This window comes from Coccinella septempunctata, chromosome 1 (assembly GCF_907165205.1).
Source record: "Coccinella septempunctata chromosome 1, icCocSept1.1, whole genome shotgun sequence".
Lineage (NCBI taxonomy): Eukaryota > Metazoa > Arthropoda > Insecta > Coleoptera > Coccinellidae > Coccinella > Coccinella septempunctata.
In genome coordinates this window covers 50843369-50864551 of record NC_058189.1, presented here as the reverse complement: position 1 = coordinate 50864551, position 21183 = coordinate 50843369, and the positions used below count along the sequence as shown (strand labels likewise).

General features: G+C 34.9%; 3 protein-coding genes across 5 annotated transcripts; 1 reads left to right on the top strand and 2 right to left on the bottom strand.

Annotated features, from left to right (window-relative positions):
• Positions 1–688: 688 nt before the first annotated feature.
• Positions 689–5956, bottom strand: LOC123307155 (serine/threonine-protein phosphatase 6 regulatory ankyrin repeat subunit B-like). Its single transcript, XM_044889374.1, has 2 exons — positions 5629–5956; positions 689–1962 (listed from the first exon to the last, which is right to left on the bottom strand). The coding sequence occupies exons 1-2, from the start codon at positions 5954–5956 to the stop codon at positions 689–691; spliced, it is 1602 nt and encodes a 533-aa protein (XP_044745309.1).
• Positions 5957–11066: 5110 nt separating this feature from the next.
• On the bottom strand, positions 11067–13169 carry LOC123309858 (protein TFG-like). 2 transcript variants are annotated; one of them, XM_044893150.1, is made up of 4 exons: positions 12758–13169; positions 12260–12499; positions 11793–12156; positions 11067–11535 (listed from the first exon to the last, which is right to left on the bottom strand). In XM_044893150.1, the coding sequence occupies exons 1-4, from the start codon at positions 12945–12947 to the stop codon at positions 11331–11333; spliced, it is 999 nt and encodes a 332-aa protein (XP_044749085.1). In that variant the 5' UTR covers positions 12948–13169; the 3' UTR covers positions 11067–11330. The 2 variants fall into 2 exon arrangements, with proteins under 2 accessions (XP_044749085.1, XP_044749092.1); XM_044893157.1 differs by having other exon boundaries at positions 11067–11523; positions 12758–13168.
• A 79-nt stretch (positions 13170–13248) lies between these two features.
• LOC123309843 (probable pyruvate dehydrogenase E1 component subunit alpha, mitochondrial) lies at positions 13249–16146 on the top strand. Of its 2 annotated transcripts, XM_044893139.1 has the most exons (8): positions 13273–13391; positions 13455–13513; positions 13572–13637; positions 14017–14190; positions 14788–15006; positions 15087–15439; positions 15520–15664; positions 15720–16146. In XM_044893139.1, the coding sequence occupies exons 2-8, from the start codon at positions 13481–13483 to the stop codon at positions 15906–15908; spliced, it is 1179 nt and encodes a 392-aa protein (XP_044749074.1). In that variant the 5' UTR covers positions 13273–13391; positions 13455–13480; the 3' UTR covers positions 15909–16146. The 2 variants fall into 2 exon arrangements, with proteins under 2 accessions (XP_044749066.1, XP_044749074.1); XM_044893131.1 differs by lacking the exon at positions 13455–13513 and having other exon boundaries at positions 13249–13391.
• The last annotated feature ends 5037 nt before the right edge of the window (positions 16147–21183 follow it).

The window sequence follows — 21183 nt, the reverse complement described above, 5'->3', positions numbered from 1 at the left end:
CAATAAGAGGAGTACCTTAAATAAGATCACGCGTTAGTCAGTTTGTTTACGCTGGCCTCTCGGATTTGGATAGACTATAGGTATATGCGAGGTCGACGAAAAAATGTAGTATGCTTCTCGGCAATAAACTGTCCACTGTCTCACCTGCTCACTAGCCCCGACTATCAATTTGTAGGCTCAATTATAATAAACAGTTTTTCGTCCTCTATACATAAATAACTATTTCACTCTAACAATGGCAACTTTATTTATTTCAACTATTTGATTGAATTGGGTTGTAAAAATAATAATAATGCAAATCTCAAGAATAACGGAATTGTTTATTATAGTGCTTTAGGTACATAGAGATACAACTCATTAAAAAAAACATATTGACATTTGAGAAGAATTCTATCAGAAGACATTTTCGATCACTTTTTTGTCTCAAAAAATCAAATATTTTCTAATATGAAATAAAAACATATTACAAATAAGAATTCATACCTTTTACTAGTAATGTGATGATACAAGTAATGACTCTATATCACAGTTTTTCTTATAGTTTCTATCATAATCTTTCATATGAATTATATACATATTTACAATTTCATCCACTTGCTTCAACTTATTCGAACTGTTCTAACTATTGGAATCCTATGGATTTTCATGAAGAATAATTTTCTTTCTATTTGGAAATTGTATACTCAATTTATTTCACCATCAAGGCAGCACCGATAAATATCACGTGCATCACAAGGAGATACTGTGAAAAATACCTATTTTTCTTCCTTTCTTTTTCCATACGATATTCCGCAAAATTATTTTGTACCAACAATTCCAAATCTTTTATGGAAAAAAAGGTGACAATGTCTCTGATACAATCATAAGGAAGTCTATCTCTAAATAACGTGTACAGATATTGTTCAGCTGATTCTTCCCACATCCTTGCCCTGTATCCTGTCAGAAAATTGCTATAAAGTATGTTTCCATAAATTGGAAAAGCGCTAAGTTCAGAAGAAGAAATTTTTTGGCAGAATTCTTCATTCCTCAAAGAATTGATTACTTTTCTGTTCAGAAAATAGAGCATGGTGTAATTTAGGTTCGATCCTTGTACTTTACAATTATCCAGTTGAGCGATTTCATCGCAGCAATTATTCCAAAACTCTCTTGAAATCGGATCAGAATTGATGATTCCTAACATATGTGAATTCAACTTTTCTTTTCGCAGATGGTGCACTATGGCTAGGTGTTTGACGACGCAAAGAACGGATGGGGACGATCTTGCATTCATTTCTAGGGGTGTCAAACGAGACGTATTTTTCCCGTCCATCTTACTGCCTTTCCTGATAAGCAAATCACAAATGAGTTCGTGATTCCCTCTAACTGCTAAATGAAGGGCCGATGAACTAAAGCTATTCAAAGCATTTATCTCAGCCCCGTGGTCGATCAGCAAGCTTACACATCCCACTGGGATTGGATGGTAACGCAAAAAAAGATTGTGTAAGGGTGTATTTCGAAATTCATCTGGAATATTTATATCACATCCGTGCTCTAAAAGAACTTTCAATACGTCGTAGTAATTGTAGAAGTTCTCTTTGGCCGCCACGTTCGCAGGTGTGTTGTGCCGACGATCGACGGCATTTATATTTGGGTTTTTCTCTAGGAGAACTTGTAGGCTAAGGAGATTCTTTTTCGCCGCGGCATAATGTACTGCTGTACGGCTATAATTATCTTGTGCATTCACGTCCATCCCAGCATCCAATAAAATTTTCAGTATGCGTGGTTCTTCATTGAAAGCCGCCTGATGCAAATAAGTCATACCTTGATAGTTGCGTGCCGTCAAGTCTGCACCCATATCTATGAGTGCCTCTACAATTTCACTGTAACCTTTCTTTGAAGCTACGTCTATGAGTTTCAAGTCGTATAATATCGGGCCATTGACATCTTTTATATATTTCAATAAAAAATTCATCATATCCTTATCTGAAAAAAAAAGTATGTTAGAAAAGTATAAAGTCAAATACCTATACGCTATACAGGGTGGTTTTTTTGAGTGTTTCCCTAGACGTATTCGAGGAAGGAATTGTGATACAGATTCAAGATACGCAGATACAGGGTGGGCAAAATTCGTTGTCTACTGAGGGGATCTCGAGAACTATAGCAGCTAGAAGAAAACGAATGACACATTTCCGAGCTCCTTTTCATGACTAATCCAAATCCGAAAACAGAATCGGCCTATCATTTTTAGACTTCGAGGTATAAACAAAAATTGAGATTTCGACGATTCCGAAAAGTTCTCATAACTTTTTTTTGTCTTTGAACTTACAGATCTGAAACTCGATCCTTCTTAGGCACTTTCATACGTTGAATCTACTGACAAAAGTTTTTTTCCAATTCAAAAATAACAAATTCAATGAAAATTTGCATTTAAAAAATTCATCAGTGGATGCTACGTGCCTGCAGAAGGTTCAATTTTCAGATTTGTAACTTCAAAGACTTCAAAGTTATGAGAACTTTAGGAAATTGTCAAATTCAAAAACGAAATATCATAGGAGGCTGGGGTTTTCACCATTTTTTGTTTCTCCGAAAAAGAGCTCGGAATTTGGCGCACCTTGTGCATGAACTTGAATTGTAAAATATTTTCAAGCGGACTACTTCCGGTTTTACCGGAAACGAATGTAACTTCGTTATTTCAAATACATATTTAGTTCAATTCTACACTGATTTGATGTATGATATGCGCAACCACTAAAGCGATTTTTGAATTATAGCCTGATTATCAAATTTTTTGAAAAAAATATTGTCACAAATTAGTGTCCATATCTTCAAAATCCCTCATTGTAAGAATTTCTTTTTGCGAAAGTGGAACAAGAGAAAGACGCTGATACTGTTTCTTGTATAACTTATGAGGAAATATTATACAGGGTGCCTGAAACAGGGCTCCAAAGTGAGCCTCAATAAAACTATGATATCTCATTTTTTTCAAATGGCAACCCTATAATTTTGTAATTCCCATCGATTGCTCGTCAAAAACTAGTTAAAATAAGTAGTTTCGCCGTTATTGAATAAAATTCTTATTTCAGGAATAAGTCAAGGTTTCTTAGTATAACCATAGATTAATTCAGATAATTTTGAAGTAGTGGAATAATGAAAAGATAAAACTTTTTCATATTTCCATATTCTAGTCGTTGAAAAGATTTTTCTAAGCACTTCTGTGATATTTTTATTTTACTATTATACTGGAATAAAACAAGAATGAAAATAATTCACTCTTTTCCAAATATTCGGGGCAAATTGATTTCGGAAATTAAAAATGACTTCTAACTTTAACTTTCTATCGGTCAACTTTGAAGGTTGGAAATAATAACAAATAAAGAAATCATATTGCCTAAAAAGTTGAACATGGCGCAAAAACTAGAAATATATGACTCAATAATGAAAATATATACCGACTGCACATTTTATGAATTTCAACACATTGGTTTCATCGACTTATTATAAAGGAAGGAAAAATATTGACTGAAACATTGAAACTGAACTTACAATACATTGCCACAATAATGCTGTAAAATCCATTTTTTTTTCACTGTCACATACACTGCATGAGGCATCAAATGTTACCATATAATTCCCATTTTTACTATACAGAACCAACGACAAACTGGGAAATACAATCTTTCCATGACATGGTCTTCTCAAAGTTTGAGTCTCGTGCCAATTTTACAAAACACGTCGACTCTGGTTCGGTTCGCAACTCGGTCAGGTCGTAAAACTTTTTATTCAATCTAGGCCTTAGGGTCTGATGAAAAATGGAAGTTAGTTTTTCATTAAAAGATGTAGATTGAAACCATAAAACGTTTTTTTTGTTTTTTTTGAGAAAATGGACCCAAACTTTCTCTCGAGATGACATCTTCTGAAATGAAAACCGTCGTTTCATATTTGAGGTACACTTTACGACTTTGAACCATTTAACCATTAAGTCATTTTATGCATGGAAATCTCACATCAACGAATAAATTTGGGATATTGACTTTTACATCATGTTTAATGATTTTCTGTTTATTATTATTATTTCGTGTGGGCCGTCATCAAATTCCCATTCAATGTTTTATCAACGTTTTGAAGCAGTTTATGTGTTATCAAAATACCAACAACAACAATAACAAACTTATCACATGTTGAACAAAGTACATAATACTATTACATAAATTATTTTTTAACTGAGAAAATTTTCAACATTTAAAATGCTATGGTCTAACATCGGGTTTCTAAGACGCATCAAAATAATAAAGCCTTGTTTATTTTAGAAATAGTAGCTGTATTCGGGTTCGGCTTTTGGACAGTCCGAGAATGGTTCTATAACTGCGCAGAGGATTTTATACCAGGGCGCAACAGTTTTGCGCAGTTTTAGAACAATTCTCGGACCGTCCAAAAGTCGAACCCGAATACAGCCGATATACATATATTAATAGGAATAGGGATATATAAACAAGGGTAATAGTAAGTACAGTGTGTATTCATCTGCAAAAAAACTTGCCGAATATATTTCGTTGTTCGAAAAATCGGCAGATTTGAGACCACAGGTTCAGGGGACCATACCCTATGACTCATGGCCCATGAGTCATGATGACTACGAGAAGGGGAAACAGCACAGAAACGGAGAGAGAGCCAACAAAAGAACAAAATATTACGAGAACGTTCTAGGATCGAACAGACAAGACTATGATCCCAGGATTGGTCCTTGAAGAGGGGGGTGAAGAAGAGGTAATTAGATGAGTCAGATGGCAAAATACAACAATAATTCTGAAAAATTGCTCAAATTTTGATCGATTTCAAGCGAATAACCTGTAATGACCGCGGTTATTGCTGGTTTTGCCCTTGGTTATGGCCCTTCACAACTTCTAACCTCACTTCAATAACCAGAAGTTTAACCCAGCTCTCGAGTATGGTTATCTCCGGTTATTTGCGGTTCAAAATGATGACGTTGAAGGGCTACTTCATGACGTCACGAATTATAACCAATAATGACCAAAAGCGCTTGAATGCAGTTGGTTATTGTTGGTAATTACCAATGATTTGAGGATCTGTGTAACGACAACGAATAGTACAAAATAAATGAGTCGCAGAATTTTATGCCCTTCAACTTCCATATCAACAATGTTTTTGAAATTTATAAATTTTCAGTCCCTCTGGAGATATTGCCGAAAAACCGCGAAAACACCTCTTTAAGGGGGAACATTTAAACCCCCCCCCTCCTTGTGCACAACTCCGCTAAGGGGAAAAACTTAAGTTATTCATATTGGGATTATTGGGACACATCTGAAGCCTAGCAATAAATACCTTAAGTTGCAAATTTTTCATAATTGGTCGATTTCAGAGTCTAACGCTACTGGCATATTATACTGAATGCTACTAGTATCGATATAAAGATATTTTTTCAATAATGAAATTATTTTTCCGAAACAAGAACCAAAATTATCCTGCGAATTCTACTCTACCACACAAATAAATAGATTCTTTGTTTTCGCATTAACCTGAGAATTAATTTTTTTTTTAAATTAAGAACTTACAATAATAAATACACGGTTCGGATTGAGTGTGGAACATTCACCAAGTTGTTATGGAATACAAATTATCAATTTTACTTACTCTTACTCCGTAAGATATAATACGCCGCACAACTATTCTGAAATTGTTTCATAGGATCGGCCCCTTTTCGTAGAAGAAGCTTCATTATCTCAATGTTTTTTGGCGTATAGGGCCTTAAAGTGGCCTCTATTAAAGCCGTTTTGCCTCGTGGCTTCTCCGCATCGACTGGTATCGACTTCAGTAGCTTGAATATCTTCATAATATCCTCTTCGGCCACTGCATCATGTAATGGATAAGACTCGTCTTTACCAACAGCAATTTCATCACTTGCAAAAACCGCCAATTTGTCAGTAACAAAATCCGAAACGTAATAAAGTATATTTTCCATTTTGGTCACTAAAGATTAATTTTTCCTTGAATAACAGTTCACAAACAACAGACTTAACCACGTTTGCTAAAGTGAATCCGTTGACTATACACTTCGACTGTGATCACTGTGATGGGTATTTCGAAATGCCCTTTTCAACCGAATTTCTATTCATTGGATTCTGCGAAGAGCACGAGGTAGTTTAGGTAGGGGTGGGGGAAGATTCTGAGAGGTCTCTATTCGAAGCTCTGAACCAGAGACAACAAACGTTGCTTATATAATTTTTGCTCTGAACATATAGTATTGGCCAAAGATTATAGAGTAGTACCCTATAATCCTTGGTATTGGCTAAAAAAAATTGCAGGTTTTTGGTTCACTCAAGAACCCCTTTAAATTAAATCTATATCAATATACAGGGTGTTTCCTAATTGAATGTCAATATTTATGAGGGTGATTTTTGGGCCCATTTTAAGAAAAAAACTTCATATGAACATATGTCAGTGGCACGCCACTGACTGTATTCAACTATGAGCAAATTTGATCTCTTGAATTTTTTCAGTCCGACGCACGGGTTTCACCTAAAAAAAATGAAATCTTCGTATGTCTCTGCATGGTGATATTGTCATATGTATGTATTGAGGATATTGTTATGATCATGCAGAGAAACGGTTTTCATTTTTTAAGCGGAAACCGTGAATCGGATTGAAAAAAGTCAAGTGATCAACTTTGGTAAGAAATGATTGGGAATTTCAAAAATAATTTTTATTTCAGGAAAAATCTATGGCGCACTATCAATGTCTGCCAAAATAGGTAGGTCAAATTACGTGCGAACGCCACTGGGGGAAATTAAGAAAAAAGTGATACATTAAAAAATGCCTCTTGATTCATAGTATACATGTATGATAAATTTCATTAAAATATTTGAAGTGGTATTGTAGATATTTATAATAAATGATTTATCTTGAAAACTTTACCACCCTGTATCTCAAAAGATAAGACGTTTAGGATATTTGTTCATATGAAGTTTTTTTCTTAAAAGGGGCCCAAAAGTCACCTTCATAAATACTGACACTCAATTAGAAAACATCCTGTATAAATTAATTAGACAAACTTAAGCCTTATTTATGCTGGCCGGTTATTTATTCCCTAATCCTTTAACGGTTTTTGGCCACTCTAAAGATATAAGAATTTTGGACTTTAGAGGGGTCTGCACCGTTCTAGTGGTCAGTTCAAAAAGAGAAAATGAATATCTTAAGTCAGAAACCACTATTTCGTATGGGGTTTTCATTATAATTCAATTCAATCAGTTGGTCACCTCGGAAAGTAAGAAATTTTTTTATTCATCAAACGGAAAAAAGAATAAAAATTTTGTTCATTCATGTTGTTAACTTTCCGAGGTGCAATTATCTCTTCTGTGACTTTCCACATGGAAAAATTTCTCGAAAAGTCTCGCCATTGGCTACAATTCGTATCCTGGTGAAATTGAAAAAAATACTTTCGTTAAGTGCTGCCATCTTTTCGACGAAAGTGGAAACTATTCGGTATTACGGGACAAAACCGTTTTTTATTTCCTTTCTATATTACTACATATACGCAAATTATCCACCTCAATTTTTGAGCAGTGAAGTTCATAATTACCTGCAATTCTGAGAACACTTACAAGATTTATAGCCTGATTTCGGCTGACTATAAGGATAAAAATTGAAAATAATACTATTCATTATTTTTCACTACTCAGTCCAGGAAAGCTTCAAGAGCTGGAGAGTTTTTGAAATTTCAGATCCATACCTTCAGCAACACCCCACATTTTGGTAGTCTTTCCCTCAAAGATTATAGAGTTCTCTATAATCTATCAGACAGACAGATAATGCATATCAGATGGTTCCACAAAGTTTCGAATGCAGAAGTCTTGCAACGCGCGAGTTGTACAACAATTGAGACTCAAGTAACGAGGGCCCGACTCAGATGGAGCGGCCACATTCTGAGGATGCAAGACACAAGACTCCCCAAAATAGCTCTGTATGGCGAATTCACAGGGGGAGCCCGAAAACCAGGAGGCCAGTATAAGGTTTAAGGATATACCACATCAATCCCTAAAATCAGTTAATGCCAATCATAACTGGGAACAAATCGCGTTGGACAGGTAACAAAATGGAGGTCTTTGGTACACAGTTATAATGGAGACTCGAGAAAGATACAGCGGCGGCCAGATCTGGTTGGTGACTATCCATGCCCTGAGTGTGGAAGGATTTGTAGGTCACGGTTGGGTCTCTTCAGTCACAGGAGGGCACACAGTCGCAATTAGCACTAAGAAATTACAAGTCAGAGACAAACTTGTCTCTGCCGCTACTGACATGGAATAAAAAGTGCCGGCTATTCAATCTCAAAGATTATATAGAATATAAGATTATAATCTTTGTTCAATCTAGTTTCGTTGACGAAGGCAGTGAGAGTTTGTCTCTGACTAAGGAGTTTTGTTGCTCTGCATGACGAGGTCCAATGAGACCGAAACCATAGTCAGCATCTATACTCCTTGCCGACGAAATGGAATTTCTGGTAATACTTTGATGAGCGATGGTAATTTGTTAGTTCGATTTAGATCGTAACTACGCCTACTCACTGGCTTTCTCACAGGACATTGTCGCCTAAAGAAGCATCTGTTGAGAATGGGTTTGTCGGACACTGACGAGTGTAGATTCTGTGGGGAGGAGGAGGAAACTCCTATTCACCTGGTTACGGAATGCTTTGCCATTGCAAGCCAAAGGAAAGAGTGCTTTGGACGAGAAACTTGTAGGAGTGGGGAATTATCCTCGTTGAAGCCGTCCCAGATATTGGATTTCATCAGATCTCTGGATCTGGAAGGCGAGCTGTAAAGGGCGCGATGAAAACAGCTCTGTTAGGGGGCACAATAGACCTTAAGGTCGCAGTGAACTGTAACCCCTTCTCACTTCTCACATACTATACTATACTATACTAGATCGTAACATTTTGTTGATTTAATTAACGGCGGATGCATATGCATCTGAATTAATTCGTTTGTTTTGGGAAATTTTCGAAAGAGGAACTTTCGACAGTTTCGACCAGCGTTTCTCCCAGAAAAATTATGGTAGATCTAAATGTAATACATTTACAAAAAGAGCAACCTCAACCCCTTCTAGAAGAAAATATTCGAAAAAATATTTCTCTCAAGTTCAAGTGGGAGAAGCCATGGCTCCCTGGACAAATTGCATTGTCATCAATATCATTGTCATCAGAATGAAACAAAGATATATGAACAAAACCAGGCGCGAAATGAAGAGAACCAATATTTCTCATCTTCATCTACTATTTCTCCCGAAAACGTGACTTAATATTAGATGTCAAGGTCAAGCGGGATAAATTATTCTGGAATTCTTTGTTAACTGATGCTATTTGCCTTTAACCTTCCTCTCATGGGATATTTCCTATCCCTAGAATACCCATTACCCAACCTGTAATCACCATATTCTTTTGAGTCAAACCTATATAGAAATGGTCAAAATAATAATATGGTGGAGCGTATTCCATTTGGGGCCTTGACGATGGCAAATTGGCTAGTTCAATTCAGATCGTAACACTTGTCGATATTCATATCGTCGGGTGGTATGCATCTGCATTTAATCTTATTAATAATATTTACATGGCGACATCGTAAAATTAAAATTCTTTCCTCTCACTGTATTTGGGATAGTTTTCAAATTTTAGCACTTGAGTCTTGTTCATTTGAATTGTCATCTCTTTGGTAAAGCAGTTTAAGGCCGGACTTGTATTTGATCAATCAGTGAATCCTAGGCAATCGTTTCAGACAATTTTCGAACCTTTTGACGAACCAACACGTAGATTCGAATTATAATAAAGACAGTAATTAAATTCACTGAGCAAAAAGTCCTTATAGTCACTTTTAGTCTATTTCAACAACAAAACCCACATCGAAACTCAACACTCAAAAAACAATGAGGTAAACAATAACAACAACAGCCATAGTATAGTTACGTAACTGCTCACCCTAAGGGTACGTTCATACCGAAGATGCCTGGATGAGCGCGGTGTGGAGGTCGCGGTCGCGATCTTTACATCGATTTAAAAACAAATGTTCATATTCTAATGAGACCGTACATACCAAGGATGTTTCACCTGTTCACCCTCGCCGCTCATCATCGCGGTTTTCAGCGATGTCGATAGCAGAACAAAATACTTTGATTTTATATGGCGATCGGGCAGTTGCCGCGAGGTACCTTGCACGCTTATTGGCGCTCTTCAAATCACGTGACATTCACCAGGGTAACGTATTTATTTTTCAGTTCGTTTATGAGCTTTGACTGAAAGGAAAGCATCTTCGACATGTACGGCCAGGCATCGATGTAAACCTCGACCGCGACCGCGACCTCCACCGCGCTCATCCATGCATCTTCGGTATGAACGTACCCTAACGCTGCAATCTTATTTTGCATACAGTGACTATATAGTCACTGTAATTTTGCAGCAGCGCCAATTGGAACTAGGAGGAATCTACTACTACTACTAGGAAATTTGGTATTTGAATAAAACTAAATGTTCACTTATAGGTTTATTGATTAAGAAATAACTTAACAACATATGTTGAAACTCATTTTTCAGAAAGCTGAATTCATCAGTCGTTACAATGCTTCAAAAATAGCTGACAGCATACTAAAAGAACTTATCACAATTCATATCTTTCCTAATTCTAGTTCAGTAAGTCATAAATAATGATCTTCAACATATTTTTTGTCAGCTTACAGCCAAAATCGGGAGGAAACTTCAGAAATATTGATTTTGGTTTGAATTTTTTCTGCACATCTTGCAACAAAATCACTATAAATATTTCACTTTCATGCTTAGAATTATCGAAAAATTGTATGGTGTTTAATTGTGTTTTGTAATTCTTCCTTCTGAACGCAATATTGGATTAAATTTTTATGACTTTGCTAAAGAAGATTTATTTGAAAAGCTTCGAAGTCTTGAATCAATTCAAGTTGACAATGATACCTAGCATATCATACCTTTTAATCAATTTAATGCTATGCTTTCAGCTTAACAAATTAATAACATAGATAAAGAAAACTTAAAGACCTAAGTATTGAAGTAAAGTAGAAAAATTCTTGGCCTAGAGAATGAATTTCAAATGAATGAGTCATAAAAAAAAAAGAGTGCTAAACTTGAAATAAAAACGGAGTATTATAGTTTGCATCAGTCGAGAAAAGTTACTCTGTTGGGTTAAAAGTACCATACTGTGTTGAAAATATTGTATTCACATACTGACAAAAATTTAACATGAATTTTTTTTTATCATGTTTCAACTATGGTACTATGGTGTTTTTTGAAATCTTAAAAGTCATGATCATGTGGTGTTACAACTTTATTGACGAGGTGGTAGGAAATGTTGGGATGAAGGTTGACTGTAAGTTTTGGAATAAGGGTTGGGTTGCCCTGCTTGATACAGTCCTGGATTGTTGTACTGTTGAGGCTGGCCTGAATAAGGCAAACCACCTTGTGGTGGACTTGTATAAGTACCAGAATTGGGCACCTGAGAATCGACTTGCTGAGTGTACCTGAATGACAAACTGAATTAATCATATTAAAAATCATCGAAATGATAACTGAGGAAATGTATGTTGGACGTGAAAAGATCTACATGAAACTTATATTTTTTCCAATCCAAGGATTTCAATAATAAGATTAATTAAGTATAGATTTCGAAAGAAGAATAAATAAAGTTTAATCAAATGATGAAAATCATTCAGTGAGGGGTACTTAATGAATTATGAATTCAGAAATGGTAAATCTAAATAGGATTTTAATCATTTTGTTAATAACTTACCCAGCAGCAGAATAAGCATAATGTTGGGGAGGATAGGGCACACTTGCATAGGGAATTTGACCATAAGAAGTTGGTGGGTTCCTGTTGTAGTAATCACTCAGCTGTTGACTTGCACTGCTAGCAGCAGAGACTGCCACTGGCTCATTAACCCGCTGCATACTAGGAACAGACTGAGGTCTAGAAACAGGTTTCTCACTGTTGCTCATGTTAGATGCTGAGTTTTTTGCATTTTCTTTTGGTGCCTCCAGAGCATTACCATTTTTCTGATTCTTATTTTCTTGTAAAGGATCAAATTCGCTGGGATTCACCTTATTTAATGGATTCACAGGTGGCTGAGCATCTTTAGTAGCAGATTCAGTATTTTCTAGGGAAAAAAATTAATAAAAAAAAATTTAAAACTTAAATTGCTCCATTTCTCTTCAACACTTAAAACCAAACAATTATAATTAGCCAAAATTTTGACTTACTTGTTTCTGAAGTTGTTGATACTGATTTGCTCACTGAATCATCAAGGTTTTCCAGAATTGAATTAACCTCATTTCTGATATTCCTCAATTGCTGCTTAATATTATTGATGTCTCCATGTGACAAAATCTTCAATTTATTCTCCTTTTTATTATTCAATATTATCTGCAGTTTCAATATACGGCTGCACTGAATTGCAAATGATAAATCTGAACTATCAAATATTGTAATGAGATCGCCATCTGGAATTATTAAATAAATAATTGATCTAACAGATTAATTTTCCCTACTTAAGACTATATTTATACAACATGATTTGAAATCTGAAAATGTATAAACTATGAAGTTGTTGGAGAAATTGAAAACATTAGAATACACTTGATTCTTGAAAAAATTAGATCATTAACCAAAGTCCTTCAGCCCTTAGTATTTTACCAAAGAACTGTAAATATTTCGTTATTTGAGAAGTATGAAATAAGAAATAAAAATAATTTAATAACCTTCATCCCTGTATTTGATTGTAATGTCATCATAGGCTGTTAGTTTTCCTCTAAATACCCTCTGCATCATTAACACAAGTTCATCATAAGTTATAGCTTCATTATGTATTGGAATTCTTCTTATATCGTTTTCTAACTGAACTTTAATTATAAGTTTACCAGTTAAATCAATTTCGCTCTTTGAATCCATGATTTCAGACAAAGCACTACTCTAATTATTATGTTAATAAGGCCAGTTTTAAGATTAATTTTCAAAATGATTTCTGGCTTTGGACTGAAACTAAATTAGTCTTCGTAATATCATCACTATAAATTCATAACATAATCTTAGATAACTAACTAGAGAAACAGAAAATAGAAAACATCAGATGCTGGGCGATCGGCATCAACGTCATCTATCTGACAATTGACAATATTGACATTGACGTTTCATGAAAATTTTGACATAAAAATTACACAGATATGTGCCCTCCAAAATCCTGTCAAATCCTGTGTTCTTTGGTTCTGTGGTAACGACCTTTCTAAAGTTTGAAGGACGTGGGAATCTTCAAGTGCCTACTGTGTTTTTATTCGATTTTCTAAAATGTTACCAACTTGTGTTAGATCTATTGGAAAAAAGACCTTAGACAATAAAGTAAGTCAAAATTAGGTGGAAATTTAATCCTAAGTGGTTTTATATGTAGTTCCTGCTTTGAAGGTTATAAGCTAAATACTTAGTAAAATATGGCAAAGAAGATTTTCCTCAAGCTGAAAACTGTAATGAATTGAGGATGTAAACTTTCTGTATCATGTTATCGATTTTTTCATTTTGCAGAATGCAGCAGGCATAATCTCCAAGCTCAATAATGGGTTTGCTTCTGAAGCTACGTTTGAAACAAAAGTAAGTAATATATTATACCTCTTTAAATTTCTTCACTATTTTCCAAGACAGTATATACTTCTGTTTATGATAAGTATTTATAATATATGTGTATCCTATTTTACCCCCAAACTTTGATGCCCATAACTCTTCTTCAAATGAAGAAAATGTAAAATTGTTGGTTCGTTTGGTGGATGTGCCATTTAACACTTTTTCAAATTTAATGTAGAGAATGTCTTAACATTGAAATCACTATCCTAACAGTGCTTTCGGTATTAAAACATGCTGAAAAATGTATTCAATTCAAACTCACTGCCACAACCACTTATGGAAAATACGAGTCAAATTTTGTGATCAATTTCATATTTTGAATTCACAGGAAAAATTTATTTATTTTCAGCCCTACAGACTTCATAAATTAGAACAAGGTCCTTCAACAAGTGTCTCTATAAACAGAGAAGATGCTCTGAAATATTTTCATCAAATGCAGACAATTCGTAGGTTAGAAACCAGTGCTGGTAATTTATATAAAGAAAAGATTGTGAAGGGATTTTGCCATCTTTATTCAGGGCAGGTGAGAATGATAATAAATTTATTTTAGCTATTTATGGAAGTGTGCATTATTATATTCGAATGTCTTTCAATGTAGAATGCAATATACAGGGTGAGTCTTGGACTCAAATATTTTGACAGTAGATTCTTGAGGTCAATTGGATTGAATTTTCAATTGGATGATTTGAACCAAAAAGTACCTTTTTGACAATTTTACAGTTTACATTTTGGGACATAATAAATTCCGAAAAACAAATATCAAAACTGAATGTTTCAGCTCAGGCGGTTTTGGGGTTTAAATCTGGTTTTACAATATTTATAATAGAACTCTGCTCGCATTTGGTGCATTCGTACCTTTCTTAGCGGGTCACAAAACTGTATAATATTTAAAAATGAAATAGAATGTTCAAAGGACATATTGCAGAAATAACAAGCCAATGTGTATAATTTGCAGAGTCGTCTTATTGAAAGAAAATACATTAAATTTCAAACAAATTTAAACATGGTACAAAGAACAGACCATATCTTTTAAATATTCCCATATGCTTCTTGATTGATGGTGTTTTTTTGATACCACTTATTTCAACTAATGTAATTAATTTCTTACCGTTTCTTCAAGGAAGCAGTAGCAGTAGGAATAAAAAGTGCCCTCCGTCCCCATGACTCGGTGATAACTGCATACAGAGATCATGGTTGGTGTTATTTATTTGGAGTTAGTGTTGAAGGTGTTCTAACTGAATTGACAGGTAGAAGAACAGGTTGTGCCAGAGGTAAGGGAGGCTCTATGCACATGTACACAGACAACTTTTATGGTGGCAATGGAATTGTGGGTGCTCAGGTAATTTCTGTTGATTTAATCTCAACCATATTTCAGCTTTATGTTGATTGAAAACTCATTTAATCAATTGTTCATTTCAGGTACCTTTAGGTGTAGGGTTAGCTTTTGCCGCTAAATATAAAGGAACTGATGGTGTCAGCATTGCATTATACGGAGATGGAGCCTCCAATCAAGGGCAGGTTTTCGAAGTCTATAATATTGCCAAATTGTGGAATATTCCTTGCATTTTTGTTGCTGAAAACAATGGATATGGCATGGGTACGAGTGCTGAACGATCTTCCGCCAGTACGGAATATTATTCTCGTGGAGACTACATTCCAGGAATCTGGGTAGATGGTATGGATGTACTGGCTGTAAGAGAAGCTTTCAGATTTGCTGTAGATTATTGCAAGAGTGGAAAGGGACCTCTAGTCATAGAAACTGCCACCTACAGGTAAATTTAGAGGTTTAACAGCAAAATATTCACCAATTATTCTTTCATTTAACAATTAATGCCTGATGTGTACAATTCAGGTATTCTGGACATTCAATGTCAGATCCAGGAACCAGTTATAGAACTCGTGAAGAAATTCAAGAAGTGAGACAAACCAGAGATCCTATAACATCTTTCAAAGAAAAAATAATATCAAGTAATCTTGTAACTCCGGAAGAACTCAAGGTAAAAAAGTGATAGTTGGAACATTTTCGAAACTGACAATTTTTTCATATTGCAGAAAATCGAGGGCGAGATCAGAACTGTTGTTGATGAAGCAACGAAAAAAGCCAAAACAGAACCTGAAATTGGATTGGAAGAACTCACCGCAGATATTTATGTCAATAACCTTGAGGGAGACATAAGAAATATATCTCCATTCAATCCTCTCAAGCACAAAAGAATTGGGCCTGCTGTAAACGAAAAATGATAGTGGGAAGAAATCAACCTCGCATAGCTATAGACATCATTCTCCAATAACGCAAAATTTATACACTGTTGATATTGTGTTCATTGAATTGTTGTTTTTTTGAATCATATATTTATTTTCAATTTTATTGAACCTTTTTTTATTCGGGAATAGAACTGTGAGAAATAACGAGAGTAATTATACATATATACTGAGATTATTGTATATAAGAGGAAATAAAGTTATACAAAAGTGTTAATTTTCTTTTAAATATGTTCAAAATATTGGGAAATTGAAAAAATTCGATTACCTGTTGATTTGAGAGAAATCTGTGAAAACCTTTCTTCAAATGTATGAGTGGAAATAGATGAAAATTGTGTTTTGGTTTTTAATTGTTGAAAATATTGCATTTCATTTATTGAACAGCATACTTGTTCAATTTTATTTTAGAAAATTACTTATACCTATATATTGCAGAATTATTTCAAGGAATGACTAAAAAATCTTGGTAATATGTCTTCCCACAATAGTAAATAATAAATATCCTTCAGGATTCAAACATTTAATAAAATAACATTCAGTAAAGGATATAACTTTTATCCTTTCTGATAATTAATCGAATGAAAGTCATTAATCATCAATTAGTTCAGAAAGGTAGTAAAATATTTCATGCTGTGATTATTTCTCATTGAAAGTTTGAGCAGTAAAACAGTTTATATTTTGAGGTTGAGCTTAAGAATAATTTTATAAAAATCTGCACCACATAGGGGAATTTGTTATCAAAAGCTCAGTTCAACTTAACTGCTCCACATGAGTTAGAGATATTGACTTAAATTGCCAAAAAATATAGTTAAAATAAGATTTTTGTGATGAAAATTCATATTAATATGATTTCAAGTTGCAAATTAATTTTAGCCAGTAGGTCTGCAGTGTATACAGGGTGGTTGAGAAAAATCGAGTAAAATAACGAAATTTTATTCCAAGGGAATTCAAGCATTTTAATACTATCTATACAATGTATGGCCTCCACGGGTATCAATAACAGCTTGACATCTTCTTTGCATACTACACACGAGGTTGTTGAACATTTCATGAGGAATTTGGTTCCATAAACGGGGCAGAAGCTCTCTCAGATCATTTAAGGATTCTGGGGTAGGTTGCTGATTATCTAATCTTCTTTGGAGCATATTCCATGCATGTTCTATGCAATTCAAATCTGGTGAGTGCGGAGGTATTGGTAAATGTGGATTACCAAGCAATTGAAAAGTTTCACCAATAGCAGCGTGAAAATTTGGCACAACATGGACAACATGTGTAGATATGTGCGCTCGTTGAAACATATCCCGGCCCATACCATAACACTACCCCCTCGGAATGGATGGACTTCTTGGACATAGCGACGATTACGGGGTATGCATGGGATTGTCCATACCCTTATTCTTCAAGAATCTGAAAATCGTCCATATCTGGATTCATCAGTGAAAAGGACACTACGCCATTGATCGTTCCAATTGATATCCCATACAGCACATGTATATCCATTGAATGTCCATTGGACGTACAAAATGGACATGACGCACATCCATTGTACGTCCAGTTATGTACAATGTTTGGTCCAGAAAACGTCCGACCCTCACTGGATTTAACATCCTATGGACGTACATATAGGATGTACAATGGATGTACAGACAGGATGTACATTGGACGTACATACAGGATGTACATTGGACGTACATACAGGATGTACATTGGACGTACATACAGGATGTACATTGGACGTACATACAGGATGTACAATGGACGAACATACAGGTACGTCCATTGTACATCCGAACCTCACTGGATTTAACATCCTATGGACATACCTATATGTTCGTCCATTGTACATCCTGTATGTACGTCCATAGGATGTTGAATCCAGTGAGGTTCGGACATTTTCTGGACCATTCATTGTACATAAGTGGACGTTATTTGGGAGTCTCAAATGCCCATTTTATTGGGGTTAGCATTTTTTAAGTTTGATTCGAAAAGGGTATTTTAAAATCCCACCTATCAATACATATATTTATTGATAATTATAAGGAGATTGGGATTATTGAAAAATGAAATGCCTGGAAATGTTCCACATCTTTATATGAAAAATTAAAATAAAATAAATAACAAGTATAATTTGAACATTGGACTACTGTCCCTAAGCAAAAAAAAACTAAACTATAAAAAACTGAATATCAAAGAAGCAGATATATAGGTATATATACACTGAACAGGAAACACTTATGATATATTTTCTATCGTTGGCTCCTCGAACCCATTTAGAAATAGCCTCTTCTATCTCCTTCCTGTCCCCTTTACTGGAGTGTATGGCCGTTTCTGTAAATTTATTTCATTGAAATTTTGCTGTTGTCATATCATAGTACATCACCATACTATAATTATAATAGAATGGTGATAATATCTATTGAAAATTGAATTTCTGGATGTTTTCTCGTAATTCCGTTTCATATTCTTATATTGTTGCCCCCCCTACCAAATAATAGATATTCATGGTTGTGAAAAGACAAAAATATATTTTTTACGATAGTATGAATATAATTATAACTAATGAAATCATCAAATTAACATGAAACAGAGATGAACATTCGTGGTTCGTATAAGCATTCAAAATTCAATTCCTTCAACATTTCTACCCATTAGATTATATTTTTCTCTCTACACGTAAATTTACCACTTCCCTCAAGAATAAAAACTTTGACTCACCTCGTTTGTATCAAATATATGCACCACACACTGGAACTAGAACTAGACACTATACCTCAAATGTAGTTCAACAAGCTAAAGCCAAAATATTCACAAATTTACAAAATATGTCGAGTCCACTTCAAAATCCACTGATTACAGATTAATGAGGTTCTCTTAGATATTCTGTTCTGATTCAATATTTCGCTGTGTGTTACTGAAATGAAACTCAAAAAATAAATGTTTCGGTCTTTGGGACGAAAGTTCCAGAGTAAAAAAAGGAATAATTATGAGAGGGCGGAACATCTGGGTTTCAACATAGTCAGTATGTACCTACTCCCAATAAGAGCCGAGACCGACATGGCAGCAATACAAGGGTATATCCTTGCATGCACATTCCTGTTATTTCCAACATCCCTTATTTAAAGTACAATGGACATCCATAAAACGTCCATTTTTGAAAGTACAGTTAATGTCCAGAAATCTACATCCTACGAATGTTGTGAAATGAATAATTATAGATACTAGAAAATGATACATCCAGTTGTTGTACAGAAAAGTACAATTTCTGGAAGTACATATTTATATCCAGATCCGAACATCCAAAAGATGTACATTCATGGATAATTCACGTTGATCCAAAATTGTACGTTGAATGGACGTACACTAACGTACAATTTCTGATAGTACAATTAAGATCCAAATTTGTATATCCATAGGATGTCCAATAAGGGACGTATACGGATGTTTGTCCAACATCCCTTATTTAAAGTACAATGGACATCCATAAAACGTCCATTTTTGAACGTACAGTAAATGTCCAGAAATGTACATCCTACGAATGTTGAGGAATGTATAATTATAGATACTAGAAAATGATAAATCCAGTTGTCGTACAGAAAAGTACAATTTCTGGAAGTACATATTTATATCCAGATCCGAACATCCAAAAGATGTACATTCATGGATAATTCACGTTGATCCAAAATTGTACGTTGAATGGACGTACACTAACGTACAATTTCTGATAGTACAATTAAGATCCAAATTTGTATATCCATAGGATGTCCAATAAGGAACGTATATGGATGTTCGTCCAACATCCCTTATTTAAAGTACAATGGACATCCATAAAACGTCCATTTTTGAACGTACAGTAAATGTCCAGAAATGTACATCCTACGAATGTTGAGAAATGAATAATTATAGATAGTAGAAAATGATACATCCAGTTGTCGTACAGAAAAGTACAATTTCTGGATGTACATATTTGTATCCAGATCCGAACATCCAAAAGATGTACATTCATGGATAATTCACGTTGATCCAAAATTGTACGTTGAATGGACGTACACTAACGTACAATTTCTGATAGTACAATTAAGATCCAAATTTGTATATCCATAGGATGTCCAATAAGGAACGTATATGGATGTTTGTCCAACATCCCTTATTTAAAGTACAATGGACATCCATAAAACGTCCATTTTTGAACGTACAGTAAATGTCCAGAAATGTACATCCTACGAATGTTGAGAAATGAATAATTATAGATAGTAGAAAATGATACATCCAGTTGTCGTACAGAAAAGTACAATTTCTGGATGTACATATTTGTATCCAGATCCGAACATCCAAAAGATGTACAATCATGGATAATTCACGTTGATCCAAAATTGTACGTTGAATGGACGTACACTAACGTACAATTTCTGATTGTACAATTAAGATCCAGATTTGTATATCCAGAGGATGTCCAATAAGGGACGTATATGGATGTTGGTCCAACGTCCCTTATTTAAAGTACAATGGACATCCATAAAACGTCCATTTTTGAACGTACAGTAAATGTCCAGAAATGTACATCCATTGGACTTCCATATAAGGTCCGTGGACGTTTGTACTTCATTTGGATATAAAATGGACGTCCATTGGACGTCATGTGCTGTATGGGATGGTGCCTTGCCCATTCCAGTCTTTGACGCTTATGGTCACGTGTTAATGGAACTCCTCTTAATGGACGTCTAGAACCTAGATTCACCTCTCTCAAACGTCGTCTGATGGTTTCGATGGAAACTTGGACCCCATCTGCATTTTGAAGAGTATTCCGTAGCATTCTACACCTAGATGTAGGGTTTCTTCTCGCCGAAACGGTGATGAAACGATCCTGAGCAGGTGTTGTTTTTCGTCGCCCACCAAGCCTTGGTTTTTCCAACACGGAACCTGTCTCCCTGAACCTATTCCAAAGTCGAGATATCACACCTTGGCTGACTTGGAGCCTTTCCGCTACAACAACCTGAGTTAGGCCACCCTGTAGCATTCCGATAGCCCTATTAGCCTCAGCGTTTGTTAATTTACGTCTTGGCATTTTCAGAAAACTAGTTTCAAATCGAAGCCGTTGATAAACTGACTTCATTTCAAAATAAGAACATTCATGAAGCATATATGCGAAGAACCAAACTTAAGAAAAAAGGCGACCAGATTGACGAAATGTCTCATACTGATTTTTATTGGATCGATTCAAGTTGTTATTGAGTTTTAAATGATTTTACAGCGATTT